Source organism: Toxorhynchites rutilus, chromosome 2 (assembly GCF_029784135.1).
Source record: "Toxorhynchites rutilus septentrionalis strain SRP chromosome 2, ASM2978413v1, whole genome shotgun sequence".
Classification (NCBI taxonomy): Eukaryota; Metazoa; Arthropoda; class Insecta; order Diptera; family Culicidae; genus Toxorhynchites; species Toxorhynchites rutilus.
The window spans coordinates 117,773,332-117,794,994 of NC_073745.1; the positions used below are offsets into that span (position 1 = coordinate 117,773,332).

A 21,663-nucleotide genomic window follows, 5' to 3' on the forward strand; every position below is an offset into this window, starting at 1 on the left:
CCCTTTTCCATAAATGATTTTTTTTCAAAAAATCATAGCTTTTGAACAACAAGACAACTATATGTCGCGAAATACAACTGAACCAACAACGATGTAATTATAGTACATATGGGAATGTTTTTTTAACTTTTTCACAAAGCTTCTCAAAGATTTCAAAATTTTAACTATAACATATCATTGATCTATGGGCAGCGACGAATACAATCAGATAAAGATAGCTCTGATCGGACCATTCCTTCCCCGGGATTTTCGCCGCACAACACATTTTTATTTATATGACTATTTTCAATTACAACTATCATTGACCTTTTTTATCTAAAAATCATAATCCGAAGTCAAGATATCTAATTTAAATATTATGTACGGCAAAGTTGTTGGGAAATTATTGACCTATTTAGGAATCAATAAATCTTACCCAAAAATTGAATTTAATGTTGAAATTTTTTATAAATTTCACAGGTTGGACTCGATTATATACAGACTGGATTATATACTGACTCTTTTATTTGAGATTGAATTATATACAATTTTAGATTCGATTATATACTATTTGATTTTTGAAAATACTTTGAATCCTTTAATGGCTTATTCAAGAAAAAAATATGATATTTCAACGTTAAGATGAAAGTTAATTGTATACAATAAATACAGTTGAGTAAAAATCGTGATTTTTGAAGGTTTTAATTGAAGATTCAACAGGGATTATCTAAAATGATATTGCAGCAAAATTAAGAAAGCTAGAAATTGGGTGTCAAAGAATCAATAGTAGAACCATTAGAGAGCTTCAATTCGACTGATAGAAACAATAAAGTTTATTATGCTTTTTTGGGATAAAATTAACAACACCTTAAAGCACACACTTTTAAGTTTTTCACTTCAAAATGTTATTTAAATCATCTAATTTAGATGTTTCACAGCTATATCCTGTACTTGCACAAGTACTCCGAGAATAAGGATCTATCGCATCGTGTCATCGTAACAAAGTTAGGAATTCCACGGTGTCTGGTATCATAAAACGGTTCGAAGAACGTCTGGCTGTTGATCGGAAGGTCAACGTCAGGACAACGAGAACGATCACAATCGCGTGGTTGGGACCAGTGTTGCCACACGTACAGATTTTTTCGTTATTTTTGGTACAGATTCTGTAGGGTACAGAGTACAGATTTTCGTTTCGTTTCGTGATATTTCTTTCATTTTTACAAAGAAACATTAAGGTATATGACGACTATTCTTGCATTGTTTCAATGTCCAATGCTATGAAATATGAAGATCATTTGAAAAGCGACAAGAAGTTTAGGTTGGAATAGCAGAAGAAGATATTACCAGAACAATGGACAGCGAACGGCAGATCATATCGAAGGATATTTGTCGAGGTTTTTTTCGTGGAGTTGATCAAACAAATGAGAACAAGATTCGATTTTGATGATTCGACGCTCAAGTCTACGGCAATGTTAAATCCCAGAAACTTTTCCAATTTGACTAGCATTAACGTTGTATTAAAAGCGTTTCCATGATTCTACAATAGGAATGTACAAGATATGGAGAATTAATTCTATAGCCTACAGATAAAATTACTTCCCAAGGAAATCATAATTTTAGAAAACGAGCATGTGCAGGATTGGTGGACAAAGATAGGATGCCTAAAAAGAATTGACGGTTCGCTCGCCTTTTCGGCGCTTCGATGCCTTGTTTGTAACGTTCTCACTATGCCTTACTCCTCGTCAACTGTCGAGCGATTTTTTTCTGAATATAATCAGAGCAAAAATAAGCTTTGGAATTGGCTCATTATAGTATGCAATCTAGATTAAAAAAAACTATGTATAAGCATAATCACACGAATGACTTGCAAATGTAAATGTAGTATTTGTAGTAAACGAATGAGTTTGTTTTAATGCTAATGAATTATTTTGTTTCTTTACAACGAATATTTTCAATGGTACAGATTTTTGGAAAAAAAAATACAGATGAGTAAGATTTTTGACTCCTCTGGTACAGATTTAAATGTGGTAACCCTGGTTGGGACCTTTAAACGGAAACCGAACGTTCGAGATGTGGCTAAAAATATTAGCAATATTAGCAAGGCTCACGACGGTCCGACGATCTTCTGACCAGATATGGCATCATGCCATTACATAAAGGACGTGCTAGAGTGGTATAAATTCTGATCACCTCAAACACTCCGGAACAGCGCCCAATAGAAAAACTGGGCCATTATGAAGGGGCATCTTCCAAAACGACCTAAATTGGTGAAGAATGTAAATGATATTAAGAAAGCATGGGTCAAATATACAAAAAAAACTTTCGATTCTGAGGTCGTGCAGAACCTTATGGCTGGGGTTAGAGCCACGGTTCCCGCATTCGAATATAAAAGCAATATAAATTAATTGAATGATGCCAAAACTAACTTTAATTGTTTTTTTTACTCCCTGAAAATTTGGTGATAATCGGACGAAAACTCGAGTTTTAAGAATGAATTTTATGTGTGCGGATTTTAAACGGTACACCCTTTATATAGTGACAAATATCAGAGACTGTATATAATCGAGTTTGCCCCGTATTCGAAAAATGGCCGTTCTCCAAAGTGATCGTTTAGATCGGTTCCGGTGGTAATCCGTTTCTTGGAAAGTACTACACCAAAATATCTTAACGCTTCGTCCGTATAATTAACAAAAAAAAATGGCAGAATTGAAAGTTTTGTGATTTTCGATTCAGATTCGGTTTCGATTGGTCAAACAATTCATTTCTACTTTAATTGGATTTGTTATAGAATGGGTAAAAATGGGCATCCCAAAATAAACGTATTTCAATTCGCTCTAAGCGTATTTTGTATGTTTCTGGACAATTTTTAAATTTCAATTTCAGAGATGATTTTAACTAAAGAAAATCAAAATTGGAACGGTGGGAAGTCAAAGAAGCAGTAAACACAGAGGTAAACTAACCAAATGACCCTTAGGAAAAACGTCTACAATATTTAACTTCATTTAATAACATTCAGTAACTAACCTCATTTAACTCTCCTATGCTCGCGCATACGGTCACAGACCGAGAATCAATAGTTTTGTTTTAAGAAGGATGAATTAAATGGCCATTAAAATTGTATGAAGTTGAAGAAATAATATTTTCTGGAGTTTTTTTCATTCAATCACATCTTTTCCCTCAAATAAATACCAATAATGCCTAGAAATACACGATTTTAGTATTACAGAGAAACGCATAGGCTGTGACACCGTGCGCACGTATACGGGTTATGACGCCAGTGCAGGAGGGTTAATGAAAAAAATCAATCCTTTATACAGGGTCTTTCAGATTAAACGTTCACGCAACAAATTATGATAACTTCTACAAAAATGAAACGATTTTTATTTTTAAAAAACGAAAATAAAGCTTATTTTAGGACATTTTCGATGCGACTACCCCTTTTTTCGATAACACGTTTTAAACGGTGAACAAAATTATTCATGCACAACTCTAACATTACGACTTCGATGCTGTTGAAAATCCGAGTTATTTCTCCGTTAAGTTCCTCGAAATTTTGTGGCTTTTTAACATAGCAACGGTCCTTCGTGTACTCCTAGAGGAAGTAATCGACGACGAGAAATACCGAATTCTTGCCATAAGAGGACAAAGTTTCATTAAGACTTCGGTTGCTCGAGTAATACGATTTCACTAAAAGTACACATTCTTGTAAATGAACGAGTAGCCGAATATTATCGTCCCGAAGTGGGGAATGCAGTGTTACCATCGACGGAGCGAAAAAAAATATTTTATAAGGAACTATTCAACTTTTTTGCGTGAGCGTTTAATCTGAAAGACCCTGAATACAGTGATTTGCCTTTAACTGTACATACCACGGCACCACTAAGTGTCGCATTAGAGGCGGTTGTGACCTGTAATCGGACACATAAAAAACACAACACAATGTGAAAAACAAGTTAAAACAGAAAAATCATTGAAAATCTAACAAATAACCATTAGAAAAGTCTATTAAACACATAATCTAGTAATCGTAATTATAATCTAGTAAAATGGTTGAAAACGCTCCTGTAAAATTATCGCGTTATAGAAACATGCACAAAAGATGTTTACAAAAACGTCCAATTAGATGATCAAGTGTCCAAATATTCGAGTTGCATTACAGATCTGCCCAATCAGCTAGATGTCCAATTAGAGGCGAATCACTGTATTCACATTAGGCTTCCCTGTTGCATACACGCTACAAATCTAATCAGAATATTAAACGAAACACCCCACTTGCACTGAAGGTTGTATCCAAGTTGCAGTTATATTAGCCCAAGTGGTTTGACATTTTCAACAGGTGTGCTAGATTTTTTTTTTATCATAAACAAAATCGCTTTGAATAAATCCTACTCCTATACTCGCATAGGTCTTACAAACCGATCAATGAATAATTTGTTCATTTCTGAGAAAACATCACCACTACGACTTTGCGATTCTCTCTAACTACGTCATTCGTCGCTCGTTTAGCGTATCACATGTGTTTATGCGAAGGGGACGTGTGTCACTATTTTACCACTTTCTGTCTGTGACACTGACGCGAGTATAGGGCTATTTTTTTCGGACAAGTGCCTTTTTCCACACACTCTTTACAGATACACGGGCCAAAGGTTGTGCAGTCCACTGATCATTCAACAAGAGCCAAAGGTTGTACCGCTCATCTACACGAGCTGATGTTTGCGCCGGCTAGTGACCATTCTATCCTGGATTCCTCGAGTCGAGAAGACGCACCACGCTAGATTTTACCGGACTATTTTTACTTGATTTTACTTTTTTCTGTCACCGGATTGAACGAATTCATATATTATTAGTTGATGTTTTCATCGTTAGATTCATAAGTGCTAAAGCAAAATACAAATGTTTGATTTTCGTATAATTATTCGCTAAATGCAATGGTCACACATATACAGTCAATCAAAATTGAGTGTACAAATGCTACTTGACGATATTTTCCTTTTATTTAGGATAAAATATTTTGAATAAATTTATTCTTTTGATTCATATTAATTACTCACACATTTAACTAGCTGTAGTTGTAACAAAATTCTGCGAAAAGTTTTCTGCTAATTGTTTATTCCTGAAAATTGAAAATAATCTCTATTCTAGGCATCGCAAAATTGAGTGTACACCTTAAATTTCTCCGAACAAATTAGCCTTGTATGTAAGATCTTTGCGAATTAGCGTACTTTTTTCATCAGTGATTTGTGTCAACACTTAACCATTACTTGAACAGTGTTGGTTTTTGTTTTTTTATTAATGTTTAAATTCTTTCGATCAAAATGGCATGTTAAAGGAAAGAAATAGATATTGTTACACGTACAATGATAAAAAGCATGAATTATCGTGGAAAGACATTGCAGGAAATAACAGCTATACTCGGAAAATTCACTGTACAGCAAAGAAAGTCATAAACAAGTGGAAATACGAAGGAACTATGGAAAATCTCCCGGTTAGAAGACACAAACGTATCCTGTCTTCTGATGATGAACGAGTAATTGTGCGAACAATTCAAAAGAACCCTAAAACAAACATTCCTAAATTGAATACCGAATTAAGTGCGCTACACATACAACGTCCCGTCACCGCGAAGTCAACGTAAAGGAATGAAATGTCAAATATTCTCCCATGGAAATCGTATGGTAACATTCACATACACCATCACCGGCAACTTTGACGTTGGCAAAATAAGTCCAAGAGAATGGTTGACGGGACGGTGACGGTGATGCTGTATGTGTAGCGCACTTTAGCCGACATCATTGGAAAACCTGTTAGCACAGACACTGTCCGGAGAGCAGCATATAGGAACAATCTGAGAGGTCGTGTTGGCCGTGAAAAGTCTTTCATCTCAAAGGTGAATATGAAAAAACGACTAAAGTTTGCTAAGGCATCAGTTACCAGAACTAAGGAGTTCTGGAACAAGGTCCTTTATACGGTTGAGATGAAAACCAATCTCTTTGAATCGGATGGAGGACAGATGATTATTTTTTTATGCCTTCATTGCCACTAAGGCTAAGTCTCAGAAGGTCGATTTTCGACCGAAAATTTTTATTTCGAAATGACACCAGATCTCGACGTTTTATGCATTTTCAAGTCATTTGGCTTCGAAAAAAAGTTTTCGTTTATCCAAATTTCCCATCAATGAATGCACTCTACACAAATTATGGGTGAATATGAATATGTTTATTTTTTTGTAATTCTACTGTCTCATAGTTTTTATTATTTGGAGCAAATCCCAAAGCGTTTGTCATCAACGTTCGTTTCAACATCCCGTCATTCCGACAACTTCCCGTCGACGACTAACGACGATTCAAAATGCCTGATTGCTTCCCAATTCGTCACCTGCCACTCATTCTCATCACTTTCTACCACGGTTACCAGACATTGTGTGTGGGTGTATCGTATATCGTATCGCCCGGTGGCATCATCACAAAATTGACAGTAGAGCCATGTAAACAAATTTATTACAATCCTTGTTTGCACACGTGATTGGAGCAATTGATTGCTGCCGGGATTTTGTGTTTGCTCATCCTTTACGGGGCAAACAAACGGTAAAGTTCCTTAATAACATGATATCATGGATCCGCTCGCTGAAGACGGGTGCGGGTTCATTGGGGTTGAGATAACGTTTAGAGGGGTGTTGTGTGCGAGTCTGAATGGGTTAGATGTTAACATCATCGAATGCAGGAATTGACATTATTGATTTTTTCTAGCGTTATTCAGGATAATAGCTAACTATTACGTTTCCGACAAAGTTAAGCTTATTATAATTTGATTATATTTTGGTTGGTGTTTTGTCGGTGATTATCAATAATCAGGTGCCAATTAACGAAATATTCGAAAATTCAAACTATAATAATCATCTCAAAAAAATTTCATGGTTTTTGATAAATTTTATTGCATTAAAATTTATTTCATTGGTTCAAGTTTGGAAATGAGGACATGTTTGAAAACCATACCAGTCTAGCTAAATGTGTCGGAAAATGTGCGATAGAGCCAAAATAATGATTTTGTATTAAAATAATTTTCTGCCGAAATTCACTGCCCTTAATGGGGATGAGCTATGGTTTCAACAAGATATTGCAACATGCCACACCGCGCGTTCGGTAAACGAATAATTTCGCGTGAAAGACCCCTGATTTGGCCTCAACTATCATGGAACACTGCGAAACTATTGGTGGTGTTTTTTTATGATTATGGTTAATACGCCGCTGAAGATTGACATCTTGGAAGACAATATTCGCTCCGCTATCACTGCTCTACAGCCTTCATTGTTACAAAAAGCCCTTAAAAGTTAGACTGGACTTCCACTGAGCCATATGCCAGTATTTCATGGCATTTAACACAGGTTATGCATGATTTATTTCAATTTAAAGCAATACAATGAAAAAGTTACGAAATCTAAAGTATTCATATTGGAGGCGATCTGGCGTAGTGGTAACATCCATGCCTCTCACGCTAAAGGTCACGAGTTCAATTCTCACTCCCGACATTCTTCCAAAAATGAAAGTAAAAGTGACGAACCAGCCAAATTGAGTTAAAAATCACTATAATACAGATAAAAAAAAAGTAATCATATTTGCAAGTACGCAGAATATGTTTCTGTAATAGTCTACAAAGTAATTAAAACGGCATACGATTGTTTAGCTGAGAGGAAAAAAAGAAATTCTAATCGTAGATTTTTAACCTATGGCTCTGGAAGTGCGTTATAGAGGGAGGCGAAAAAGGTTCATATCGTTGTATGTATACTATTGGGTCTTTCAACAGTATATAAGTCATTGCAGCGGACCGGGTTTCTAAAGACAATCCAGAACCTACGGCCAGCTCGAAGAAGGCTAAGAAGTTAGCTTTCTCACCCATCCTTTCTTAAGCGATTGGCTTAAGCACCACCTCTTTCGATGACCAATCGCCGTGTTCGATTACCCAGCTAGAGGCCTGACATGCAGGCCTAAATTGTGTCCTTTTAAAAGGATCGGAGATCGGTCGAGCTGTATCAATTCCAGTCAGCGAAGGCTGACAGAAGACACCCGCAGGACGCTCCAAGAAAATTACCAAACACCTGATAATTACCCTAAGATCGACGGAAAACCTCTACAGGGTTTTATCATCACAGGCAACGTTCAACAAACACTCCACCAGACTGGAACGACCATCTGGGAAACAAAAGGCTCACCTGAGAATACTAGGAACATTTACTCGACACACGGATAACGTGAAACTTTCATGAATAATAAAATGAACGATCACAGGTTCACATATGATTTTAACTCAAAACTTAACAATTGCGACGAACTTTCTGATTTTACATTTACGTTTGTTTGTACATGAATCTTTTTTTAAACTAAGGGGACATCACATGTGCACATGGACAAAAGTGTGCAATACAGGGGAGTACGGTTAGGACACAAATTTCCTCACCCACTCCTTCTGCTTTCTGGATGTGGATTTCCGCCGGTTGGTTCGGTCCAGCGGATCCTTCGAAGGCGCAATGGTGATGGCGCTGCCTGTTTCCGACGGGTTTCCGTTTGCCAGGTTTCGTCCAGAATAATTTCCCTGTTTTTCAATTTTGTACATTTAGACATGGTCCCTAATTTATACAAAATTCGTACCTGTAGTCGCTTGTTGCTCGGTTAAATAATTGAGCTTTTATTTGATACGTAGGAACAATGCTCACACTGAAAATCGATTCAAATTACAATCACAAAAACCTCACGTTATACAATAGACCTTACATTTGAAATGCACGAACAAGACACAATGCTTCTACGACGTCGTACAGTAGGGTAAAAGGGGAGAATATGGACCACCTAAGCAAATCGCCTAATATTTCCATACCAATACGATCTAAACAAAAAAATATCACATTGTATACTAAGCTACACTTGTTTTCTCTCAATCAATAATGTTTAATCATTATATCAAGCTTTAAACTACCAAATATATCATAAAATAAAAGAGATGATTTTTGGACATTAAAATTTGATGCGGGGTGATTTGGACCATCTGTGGGGTGATTTGGTCCAGTGTGTGTTTCATCGATAAAAACATACTTGTGTTTATGTTAAGTATTTTGGAATAATGTTACAATCAGTAACAGTGTTCTGGGATCGATACCAGGTGTCTTGGCCATATTCCAGACCAGAAAAACTGAATTGAGACCATCTCGAATTCTGCATGGATTTTTTCACTGTTGTTCGAACATTTTCGAACATTTTGGATGCTTGGTCAAAGAAAATCCTTTCTTGATGGTCTGCGTTGCTCTTTCAAGCTCCTCCTTCTTCCAACGTTGCCTGCCCATCCTCTTTTTGTAATTCAGCGGCATCTGGAACCAATTAGACCAAAGAAAAACCTCAAATCTGTAGGACCCATTCACCCCACAAAAACGTGTCCATGTCACCCCACACAACATGCAAAAATTAAAATGCAATTAATTTCATTTATTGTTATCAAACTTACAGTTTTGCTGCATCAAATTGTTCCTCTTCTGTAGACGAACAGAACTTTACTGCACAATACACGAAAAGTTTGTTTAATCAGCGGGAAAAACCTTAAAACCACGATCAAAAATTCAAATTTTTTGACAATCAAAGTGCTTGCTGTGTGCATGCTACCATTTCTTTCCACCTGTCGAATTTCATCAAATTTTTTTAAGTTAGTTACATACGGTTCATTAATGAAAGAAGATGACATTATAAAAAATCCAAGTTGAGCCGTACTTTTTGAGATAAAGGGGTGGTCCAAATTACCCCGTATGCCCAACTCACCCCGTGTTACCCTACTTAGTAAAATGTAGTGCTCAGATAAACCGCAGGGTATCTCGCGATTCAGAGCTCAAGCTCAGCCGAAGGCAATTTCCCCAAAGCATCTCCTTGTGTGCATCTTGCTTCAACTAACCGTCCTTGAATACGACCTTCTCATTCCCCTCTCCAAACTCAAGGCCACGAAAGTAAGCGCTGCGCGAACAGACACTCATTGGCCGAACAACTTGGGCGATTGAGCTTTCGCGCTGCTCCAGGGATGAGGGATGGGAAATCTAAGCTATTAAGTATACTTTCTGGAGTATATTTTAGATAACATTGAGTTGTGACTTAGTGGAGGTACACTGTAAATGTTTCAGTGTGAGTTTTAATTTGAGGATATAAATGTGATCTTGAATATATAAATGTGATAATTATCCTAACCAATAGTAAATAAATAAATAAATAAATAAATAAATAAATAAATGTGTAAATAAATAATAATTAAATTTACACAAAAATATTGTAAATAAATAATCTTCAAACATTATATGACGATGACAGTTGTGCCAACTGTTACATCATGTTTGTTGCTTAAGTCAGTTACTTGAACTTGAACTTGATACGTCTTCTAGGCTAACAAATAAAAATAGCTGCTAGAAAGTTCATAAATAACAGATTAGGGCCTCTTTGGTTGTGTTTTTTTTCCAAACTACACTCGACAAAAAAGTAGAGAAACAGAGTGCGAAGTGGAAATTGTTAGGAGATTTTTGAAATGTTGTAACTTAGTGAAAAATCAACGCATGAAGGCCAAACTTTCTAGAATATAGGAATATTTTACAAACATTTTCTTATCTTGTTGTATGTTAATAGAGTGAACAATAAAATCGAAAAGATATAAAAAATCGATTTCTTTTTGTTTTTGAAATATTTTGTAACACATTTTTTCCCAACTGACTCAATAGCAAATTCAATTAACCTTATCAACCAGCTTTCATTTGATCTCTATAACGTCCCTGTAGAGCCATTCAATACAGAGATATTTTTGTTCGAATGAAAAATGTTACCTTCGTATTTGATGATGAAAAGATGGATAAATAATGATCACATCACAAATCGGAAGAAAGTTTTGAAAACTAAAACTCAATTATGTACATGGCTAATTTGTTGCTTTAACGAAAAAAAAATTTTTTTTGCGTCGATTCCAGAAAAGACCCAGAAACAAACTTTTTGTAGTGTTTTACAAAATCTTCTATAATTTTGCAAATATTAAATTGAACAATTTGACGATTAAAATGGGTATGTTTTTTCGATTGCACTAACCACTCGCCTTCAACCATAACGCACCGAGCAATCTTTTTGCTTACATCCGGGCGTTAGTTCACAATGTAAATCGATGAGTATTATGAGCTAGCTGGCCCAGCGAACTCCGTCCCGCCCAAAATTATTGTTTAGATATGAATTCTTTAGAACAAATTTCTAAACTTGTTCTCATCATAACATTGTTCTATGGGCAGAATACAAAAAATACAACAAAACAAAGACGGCTCAAAAGGGACCTTTCCGTGTTCGGATTTTGTGATTAGCAACACATTTGACCTTGCTTTTTTTTATTTATATAGTTAGGAATGCGTTATTCCGCCTGGAAATCCATTTCCACCTTCAAACAAAGATCAATTTCGTTAGCGCAAACATCGCTTATCATGATGAAAATGTAAAACAGGGTTTCTCAAAGTGGTCGATAGCGACCCCCTGGGATCGATTTCGGTTTCCAAGGGGTCGACATAAACGAAAATTGATTTTGGGGGTCGACGAGGACTGAAAATCGACCGCTACGGGACGCGGCATTTCAACGAATTTTGAATTTTTATTCCATCTCTTATACAGGCAAACCTTTTTTTGTGCGGGGGATAGAGGCACATGTACACGATATGTACATGTACACGATTAAAACCCGGCTCTGTTACAGCTAAAATTCTAATGAGCCTTATAAATCAATAAATGGGATAAAAAAAATCATCTCTTCTATTTTATGATATATTTGGTAGATTGAAGCTTTATATAATGATTAAACATTATTTATTGAGAGAAAACAAGTGTAGCTCAGTGTACAATGTGACATTTTTTATTTAGACCGTATTGGTTTGGAAATATTAGGCGATTTGCTTAGGAGGTTCAAATTCCCCCCTTTTCCCCTACTTGATGGAAGGATGGGAATGATTTGAGAGGTGAATATTTTAGACGCAAATTTTTGTTTTCGCACTGAAATGCATATAAACCATCGAAAAAAACTAAATGGACGATAACCTCGTCAAATATGTTTCTTTTCATATACAGGGTAACTTCGATATAACGTACCTTTCACTTTCGGAATTGTACGTTGTATCGAATTGTACGTTATATCGAAGCATAATAAATAATTCAGATACGTAGCTTATATTACTTTATTGTGTTGCTGTTTGGGTAAGGTTAATAAATAAATTCAACTAGAAGACGAAGCCAGTCTTGCTCACGATGTTTCCCTTCGTACTGTTGATTAAAGATTGATTAATTTAGAATCTGGAATCACAAAACCAGTTGTATTTCGGGATTGGTTGAAGGTACAAAACATGTTTTAGTATCAAAATACAGATAATTTATTGTTCCTTTCATGCATTGATCGAGGTAAATATATATTGATGTTTATTTTTTTGAAAGCGTTGAAATATTGAAATTATGTATGTGGTATACCTATATCTACGGCTATGCGTCAATTTGATGCGATCGTAGTGTAGACAACATTTTGCGTAAACATGCAAACATCACAACAATGATAAATAGGAATGTCATCGATCTGTTAACTTCGTTTTCCGATATCGCTATTTCAAATGAAACAAGCAATAAAAAACTGTTGCCGAGAAGCAACAGTAGAAATAACGAAACACTGAATATCAATTAAAGTCAGAGAGGCGAAGAGGTTTTAAAAAATTCAGTTGCTTAGTTCGAGTATTGGAAAATGAAATACTAGAATATTTTTTAAATCCGTATCACTCATAACGTTATTGTGAATCTCAATTATACATATTTTTATTTATTACTTATAGTATACTAAGTGTAGTAGTATGCCGATTCAGCTGGAAATGTACAGATTTTTTCGTTATTTTTGGGACAGATTCTTTACGGTACAGAGTAATTGATCAGTTTCATAAAGACGGAATTTCTTACAAGGATCGTCTGAAAGGATTCGCGTCGGACGGTGCGACGTGTGTAAGGCTGCGGCAATGTTAATTCTCAGAAACTGTTTCAATTTGACAAGCGTAAACGTTGTGTTAGAAACGTTTCCTGGATTCTACGATGGGAATATATAATATATTACAGTCCTGGAATGAATCAAGGCGATAATGCAAGAAATGTTGATTATCATTAGCACAGATGAGGAGCACAAGCAGGAGTACAACCAAGGTTGTCATAAGTTCTGGTTACAATGCAACATTGAAACACAATAGGTCGTATGAATTAAAAAAAGTATTTACTTATTCTGCCCGTCTCCAAGTAAAGTAAACTTTCCTAGTATTTACTTGAATCCGTATGAATAAAAGTTTACTTTACTAATTTGATTTTCGAATTCGAACATAGTTTTTACTTTGTCAAACATCTATCAACTGATTGTTTAGGTTTCGTTTCAAAACGTTTTTTTTTTGGACAAAGCGTGAATTCGCGATGAAAAAGGAATAGTGTCGACGTCTGGTGGCGACTTTCAATTAGTTTTGGGTCCTATCTCGTTAGTGTAATATCTATCATATAAGAAGACACGAAGCCAGTTTTTAAATGTTAAAATTTGAATGAAAATGTTCACATCATGTTATTTAATCACTTAAAACACTTTTTTCCGACTTTTATTTAACCCTTTGTCTATACATTTCCAACATCATTACTGAAACTTTTCATTATAATATAAAGTTGTCTTCAAAAACAATACCGTACAAGAATTTTTCACCACCTGCAAACAAAAGTGTTTTTCCTTTAAACAGAATGTCAAATTGGTACGGGAAGGTTATTTTTCATTCATAATTTAAATTTTAAAAACGTGTTCATTCCGCCTGGAAATCAATCAATTTTTTACGCTTCCCTAAACTAGTAAACGAAGCTCAATGCCATCAATGCGGATCGTTAACTTGTTTAACTTCAAGCGCAAGATAGCAGCATTAAACATAAATCGGATATGACATCAAAACGAATGATAGTGTTTTCAGATCCAAAGTATGCTCATGAGCATACTTGATAATAATGAAGTAAATACTTGATGAATGCTGTTTTATTCATACGAAATCAGTTAAACATCCATTTTCGAAAAGTAAATACTTTGTTGTTTCTTTTATTCATACCAAACGTAGTCAAAACTTAATCTCACTGCTCGACTGCTCGAATTGTTTTTTTTTATTCATACGGCCTAATATCTTGCGTTATGGGACATTGCTGAAAAATATCTTCTCATTTTTTCATCATGATACCTTGACGAAAAAGGCTTCAGTGTGGTTACAAACAATCCGAAACCAAAGGAACTATTTGAAAATCAACGAACATGGAGTTGTAAGGCTTTAACAAACCAAAATTGAACCGTACTTTGATATGTTGATAGTAGCGATAGATTGGTTTGCGATTTGAATGTTTTTATAGTTTGTGAGTAATATGTATTAATAATTATTAATTACACTTGATATTAACTAAATTTCATGTCTAGTTATTTTGTTGAATTTGTTGAGTATTCCCTCAAGTTTATTCATTGAACTAACCGCAATATTTCTAAATTGAACAGTAAGTAAGAAAAAAGACCTAAAGATTAGATTTACCAAAATTGTCCGAATTTTCTCTCCATAACATTGATTTACAGGCAGAAACGAATACACGAAACGAAACGTAGACGCGATCTTAATATATGTATGTCTTCCTTTGAAGCTTCACTTCCTCGAATGCACTTGAGAATGGGCATTTCACTTTCCTATACATTAGCAGAAATTAGCACCCAATGAGATCAGTTCACTACAGCAGCTACACGAAATTCCCGAGAGAGCACTAATGGTCATAGGATACTTAATATACATCACCTGGCTATAAAGTTATTACAACCCCCTACAAACAATGTTCCGGACAACCTGTCAACTACGGAGAAATGCTATTTTTATCTATATTTTTCTGTAGTCGTAGACTTATTTGACTTAGGCTTTCATTCGTGTAGATCATTACTATTTAGACAAGTTGATACAAGAAACAGTTTTTTAGGGCTTCCATTGGATGTATCAAAAGAGAAAAAATACAGGTTTTGATCAATGAAAAAACTCAATTCAAATGCAATTACTGTCACACACTATCACAGTCCTATGTCAAAATACCGCCCGTGCCCCTAGGCTCAGACCCATCAACTTTTATCTTAGTTTTTTCCTCAGAAAATCTGTATCAAATTTATAAGTCCAATTTTGAAGCATAATCTTAGCTTTAGTATCGTTTATTGGCATAGTCATTCGGAATTCGACGTTATTGATGGTATTCACGTAGAGCCAGAGCTGTAGCAAAAATAAAGGATTTTTCAATGAGAGCGCTACGTTAGCGTTATTTTAAAATAAAATAAAAACGGTTTTGGGTATCAATGAAATTATTTATTCATGTGAATATACATTTGATGCCATTATGTATGGAACTCGATTTCTTTTTCATGGCTACTACGGGCACGTTTGCAGAAGTTCAAACGCTGAACACAATTTTCGCCAGTTTTCAAGCATAAATCGGCCGATCTGCATCAATCGTCGCCGGTTTGTTGGCATAGACCATAGACTTGACGTTGCCCCACGGGAAATAGTCTAACGGCGTCAAATCGCACGACCGACTGGGCCATTTCGTGAGATAACACGCTCATCAAACTTGGTTTTCAATAAATCGATTTTTCAATGCTCTGTGTGGCTTGTGGCGCCGTCCTGTTGAAACCACATATTGTCCAAGTCCATATCATCCAATTCGGGCCAAAAATATTCGGTTATCATTGAGCGGTAGCGATTCCCATTCACAGTAACCTGCCAGCCTTGATCATCACGGAAGAAGTACGACCCAATGACACCGCCGGACCATAAGCCGCTCCAAACCTTAATTTTTTCGGGATGCAATGGTGACTCATAACCAATAACCCATATTTTGCTTATTGACGAAGCCGTTCAGCCAGAAATGAGTCTCATCGCTGAAGATGATTTTTCGATGAAAATCCGGATCATTTTCAAGTTGTTGCTCAGCCCAATTCACGGACATACAACACCTCTGGTTGTCAGCCGGCTTCAGTTCTTGCGTCAATTTGATCTTGTAAGGATGTAGGCCAAGATTTTTTCGCAAAATTCGCCCCAACGACGTCACAGAGATGCCCAACGCTTGAGAACGACGTGTGAGAGACTGATTTGGGTCTTCCTCAATTGATGCGCTAGCGGCAGCAATATTCTCGACACTACGGGTACTCCTTTGTCTCACTGGCACGGGAACATTTTGTACAGTGCCTGTGGAATCAAATTTTTCCACTAGACGTTCAATTGTTGGTCTGGCAGGACGATTATGACGACCATAAATTGGAGGTAGCGCTCCTAAAGTTGAGGCCATAGACTCCGAATTTCGGTAGTAAATTTTAATCTTCTAATCGTTAAATTGTTGGATCGTATATCTTTCCATTACGAAATGACAAACCTTACTGAAAAGAAATATCGAGAGAGCGGGAAAAAATATGACGTCGTTTGCTGTCCCTATCGGTCTACTTTCGTTGCGTTCCTATTGAAATACCCGTTACGACCCTTTATTGAGGTGTAACGGAAGTTCACACAGTTACTTGGGCCTGCTTGTTTACTTTGTAGCTTTGTAACAAGTACAATAGCATAATAAGGTAACAACCAAAAAATAGGAGAGCTCTGAACCTTTGTAAAATGAACATAAAGTTTCTTCGAAGTCATATGCTTAGTATAGGAACTGGTTCTTATTCTATTTAGATTATTTTTTTTTTTGCTTTAGTCTAGTCCAGTAGCTTCTTTCGATCGTAGTTGAACGTCAAAAAGTATCGATGATTCTCTTAGATATTTTCGATCCTTAAAACAAGAACTTTCAAAACTAAATGGATTCTCATGACAGTATCCGCGCACTATTGAAATTCACATTCACTGTGCTTTAGTATGAGAAAAATAAACAGTGTTGTGATCGAAAATGAGAAAACTAGCTTCACACTACATATCAGTGCCAAAATGATTCTCATTCAAACTGATTCGAATCCTAAGTGAATAAAATTTTTAAGATGGGAAAAATATTATTATCATCAAGCCATAAGCCACGTTAATTAAACATCTGTAAATCTGTATGAAACCCAAAAAATCTGTAATCTGTATCTACAGATTGTTGGTTTCAAAAAGTCTAAAAAATCTGTATGAATACAGATTATTCTGTAGATATGGTAACCCTGATGGTCACTCCTGAACAGGGCTCGGCAAAGTCGTATTCAACTGAGGACAGTCAGTGGACTATAAAGAAATCCGCCTTCGAATTCAATTGGAAATGAGTTTTTGTTTCCTCCAGCAGTTTCTTCGTCAACATGACTCAACAGTCATTCGGGCGTTTAGTTGCTATCTCACTCTACGATTCGATCATCTTATTTCATTCTTCCCCGTCAAATGAACTTCATTGCATATTGAAGTGACTCCTCCCTGACCAGGGTTACCATATCTACAGAATAATCTGTATTTATACCGATTTTTCAGACTTTTTGAAACCAAGAATCTGTAGATATAGATTACAGATTTTTTTGGTTTTGATACAGATTAACAGATTTTTTATAAAAACGATATGGTACTAAAGTACTGCTTTCTCATGCTCAATCTAAGGCGAGAAGATGCAAAAGTCTGCGTCATCAGCTAGCTTTACAATAAATGAATTTCACTGTTTATTTTTTTCCTACTAAAGCATAGTTAATACGAATGTTTTTGTGGTTGATGGTATCCACGTAAACATTGAACAATCATTCATTCGTCAAATTCATAATAACTATGCCAATAAATGATACTAAAGTTAATATTATGCTTCAAGATTGAACTTCTAAATATATCACTTTGCGGTTGTATTAAATTAAGACATGTGTGCCGTACTGGTCCCATTTTTTTAGATGATGTATAACTTTGCGAGATTATGAAAGATGAATAAGATTCAATTAATTTTTTGAAAATATTGGACGCTGCTCTTTAATATTGAAATTTGAATGCAAAACTCAATCAATTATATTTAGCGTATAGTTCGGGACATGAAGCAATAAGTACACCAATATCCAATTTATGGAAAACACATAATCTGCCGAAATTAAATTGACTTGTGTGTATTACGATTAACAATTCCAAACTAACATGTCAATTCTGACCATGAATAACAACGGAAATTCGGATTTGTTCCTGAAGCGGGAATAAATACAATAGTAACTGATGATAACAGGGAGATAACAATGGTTGTAATATAGTATGAGTAAAACAAATGAAACAACGTAAAAATATTCAATAAACAACGCTGTGTGCCAGCTTTTATTTACACTTACAAGGTAAAATATAATATCAGTTCGAGCGCAAAATAAATATTTGTCTTCCGAGGCAATAAAAAACGTGTTCTTATAATAAATTATTACAATAAAATCGATAACACGAGAGACAATAATAAAGACAATAAAAATATTCGACACTAGGCGATTGCGCCCAAAACATACCGAACCGAAAATATACGACCTAATGATATACTGAAACAATAATAAACTAACACGATTTATAAATAAAAAGCAGAAGCAAAAAAAAAATACGTAAATAAAACACAAACAATAAAACGAGAATGAATTCGAAACCACCCATTTTTTTGGGTTCGGGAAACATAACTCACTTGCTGGAGGAGACGTATATACACAAGAAAATGGTGGAGCGCCAAATCCGCGACTTCGCGGTACAATTAACTAGCCAACATAATTTATTTTACGCGATAATTTCGATGTCGCGCTCACTCGCGCTCTAACCTCTAAGTGTAAACAAAAAATCCCCAAATCTATAACTACAATTTCTCCTACGATATTTACAATGCTCTGAATGACAGATTTGTTCAGCCCCGAGTTGACCGAATTAGATTCAAACTAAGCAAAAAAAAAACATCACACGCAGCCTAAAAATAATTTTGATTGTTCTTTTGTTTTTAATTTATTCTCTATCTTAAACCAAAATAGGCGTGTATATTTACAAAATTTAGCTAGCAGCGATAAACTTGATAAAAACGAAATAAATGTTTGAGTCTAACGTCTAATTTATTGCAATTTTCCGAACGGTAGGCCATCTCGGGTCGATAAATCATATCTTGTGCCGTCAGAGTGAGAGGTAGAACCCTCTCTGCGTTCCCGGTGGGGCGAGGAGAAGGAGATGTTCTCCGGTGGAGATTCCGGCGGGACTATAAAGTAAAAGAAGCGTATTTTTCCGAAGTGGGTTGTCATTGAGACAGGCTCATGAGTTTGGGTTCATGGTTTTTGTTAGGTTTAGGTTTATGTACAGATTTATACTTTGAGTGGATTTTATAATTCATCGTAGCGTTTGTTTTTAACTGCGGTTTTGCGCGCTTTGGAGGGGTGGGTTGAATATGTACAGAGTTAAGATAATTCCCGGGGGTTCTGTTTGACAGAAATTTCACTAGAATATACTTAGGAGCTAGGTTTCTTGGTTTTTGTGTGTTTGTGTGGACAAGGGTAAAAGTGTTTTTCAGACTAGAACACCTTTACCTACCTCTTTGCTGAACGTGACTTGGGGTAGATGAAGTTTCCGCTTGGCGGTTTCGATCGAAATGTTTGAGCAGGCCGTTGACGAGCGTGCCGGAACGATGGAAGGTTTGAGTGAGGGTTCCTCGTCCGGTAGCTGCTGCTGCTGTTGCTGCTGTTGCTGCTGTTGCTGGAGCTGCTGGACTTGGGAATTGTATGGTGCGAAGTTGATAAGATTGCTGGCGGCAGATGTAGTGCCAGCACTTCCCGGGCGGAGCCCGTTGGTTGATCGCTGGGGACGACGAAAGATCTCCAGCAGCAGATTGTTACCCTGAGTTTTGATTAAATTCAGTACGTCCAGCTCGGGCATCGTCACAACGTTGTGCTTATCCACAAACACTACATAATCGCCCGGCAAGATTCCGGCCTTTTCGGCCGATAGGCCCGGTTCCACCTTCTCGACGCGGGGCGGATGAGTCCACACGATCGAGAAGCCGAAACCCTTGTCCGCAACTCGGGTCAACCGTTTGGTTATCGTGAACGGAGTCCGACCCGGGTTGGGCTTGTTCGAACTGATCGAGTTACGTCTGGGTGTGGCAGGGACAGCTCCGGCCGCGTCCAGCGGTGGATCCAGCTCGAGAAAGCGGAGGAACAGATTTTCGTCAGCATCGCGCTGGTGGAGGGCCTTCTTGCTCAGACTGATGGGCTCCGGAATGGCTCCCGCCATCGCGTTGGACGCTAGTGCAGTGGTGGTTCCGGCACCTCCTTCCTCGATGCTGACGATCTCATCCACGCTGGACTGCGAGTTCTCACACATATCTGGTATCGGTGGTGTAGGGTTCGTCAGACACGACTGCGGTTGCAGCTTGTACGAGCCATTAATTTCTTGCTTAAGCACATTCCTAAGCGGAATCGACATACATCCTAAGAATTCGCTACGTCTGGAAGAGAGATAAAAAAGTTACAAATTAGTGATTCGTTCAATATGCGGAGCTGTAGAGAAACGTGTAAACACAGAAACACAAGCAAGCATGAAATGGTATGTAATGAAAGGTGTTTCAATATTTCTGGACCGATATATGAATCCCCAATTCCGGAAGGAAACGAGCGGAAGGAACATGGCGTTGACGGATTTACAACTGACACGAAAGAAATCTCATTTCCGCACTCTCGGCTTGTATAGTGAATATTTGATATTCTTTCTGCATTCGGTGTAAGCGTGTTCGAACGAGAGCACATGCTCGGTTTTAGACTTTCGGCTCGAATCTCATGGCAATTAGGGTATGAATTATTGAAGCCTCCGTTGTACATTTGTCTTGATTGCGGATTGTAAAGGATAAAATGTCGTCATCTCTGCGTTATTTAGCCTGTTGATAATTGGAAAGTTGATCAACAATTCGATTATAGGAAACTCTCGGTTCCCAATCAAAAGGAACCCACAAAGAGCACGCACACGCACACAAACGAAAGCACATTCACACGCACGACATCGAGACACTCACTTGCTGTCGTCACTGTTATTGCGCACACTGACGGCACTCGGATTTCTGTCGACTTCGTCGTCGTCGTCGTCAGCGGTGTTGACTATGCGTCATGAGTCGCTCTCGTCGCCGTCGGAGTGACCCTCAGTTCCGTGCACGCCTGCGACGCGCCTTGACCGACCGATTGTTTCCGCTATTTCCACACTGTGCAACAGCTGTTGACAGATGCGGTAGCCCTCGTCCCGCTGGGCTTCCTCCAGGCGAAACCGATGGCAGCAGTTCAGCTTTTTGCCACCGCAGCACTTGTCGAAGTTCACTTTCTTCTTGTCCTGTCGGGGGTCGACCCGTTCCGTGGATCCGCGCAGAATTCCGGCGACTGTTTGCAAAACGAACGACATTTTGACACCGGCGTTTTTTTTTTGGGGGGGGGAGGTTGAAATACTGTGGCTAGAAGCACAGCACTGCCTACGAAAATCTAGAAAGCAGAACATGCATGGCTACTTGGAATGAACAAAGCGTAAAGCTGGCATTAAAAAACAACGGACAAATTTGGCCAAATTTTCACGCGTTTATCTTAACATCTGGTGATGAGATCACTTGTGCATCGTCAATCATCGTAACCCATGAGTTTTCATACAAAATTTGACAGCGCTATCAGTTGAACTGCGAAAGTTAT

The 21,663-nt window shown here is 37.1% G+C and overlaps 1 protein-coding gene across 3 annotated transcripts in view; it reads right to left on the reverse strand.

Annotated features, from left to right (window-relative positions):
- Window positions 1-21,663, reverse strand: part of LOC129768406 (uncharacterized) — a 103,595-nt gene that overhangs the window by 56,199 nt on the left and 25,733 nt on the right. For all 3 annotated transcript variants that reach the window (XR_008741672.1, XM_055770044.1, XM_055770046.1), the window contains exon 4: window positions 19,535-20,447. Coding sequence is in view for 2 of the 3 variants with exons in the window: in XM_055770044.1 (XP_055626019.1) it covers window positions 19,535-20,447 (913 nt within the window). In the remaining variant the exon portion in view is untranslated. The remainder of the gene's footprint in view (window positions 1-19,534; window positions 20,448-21,663) is intronic.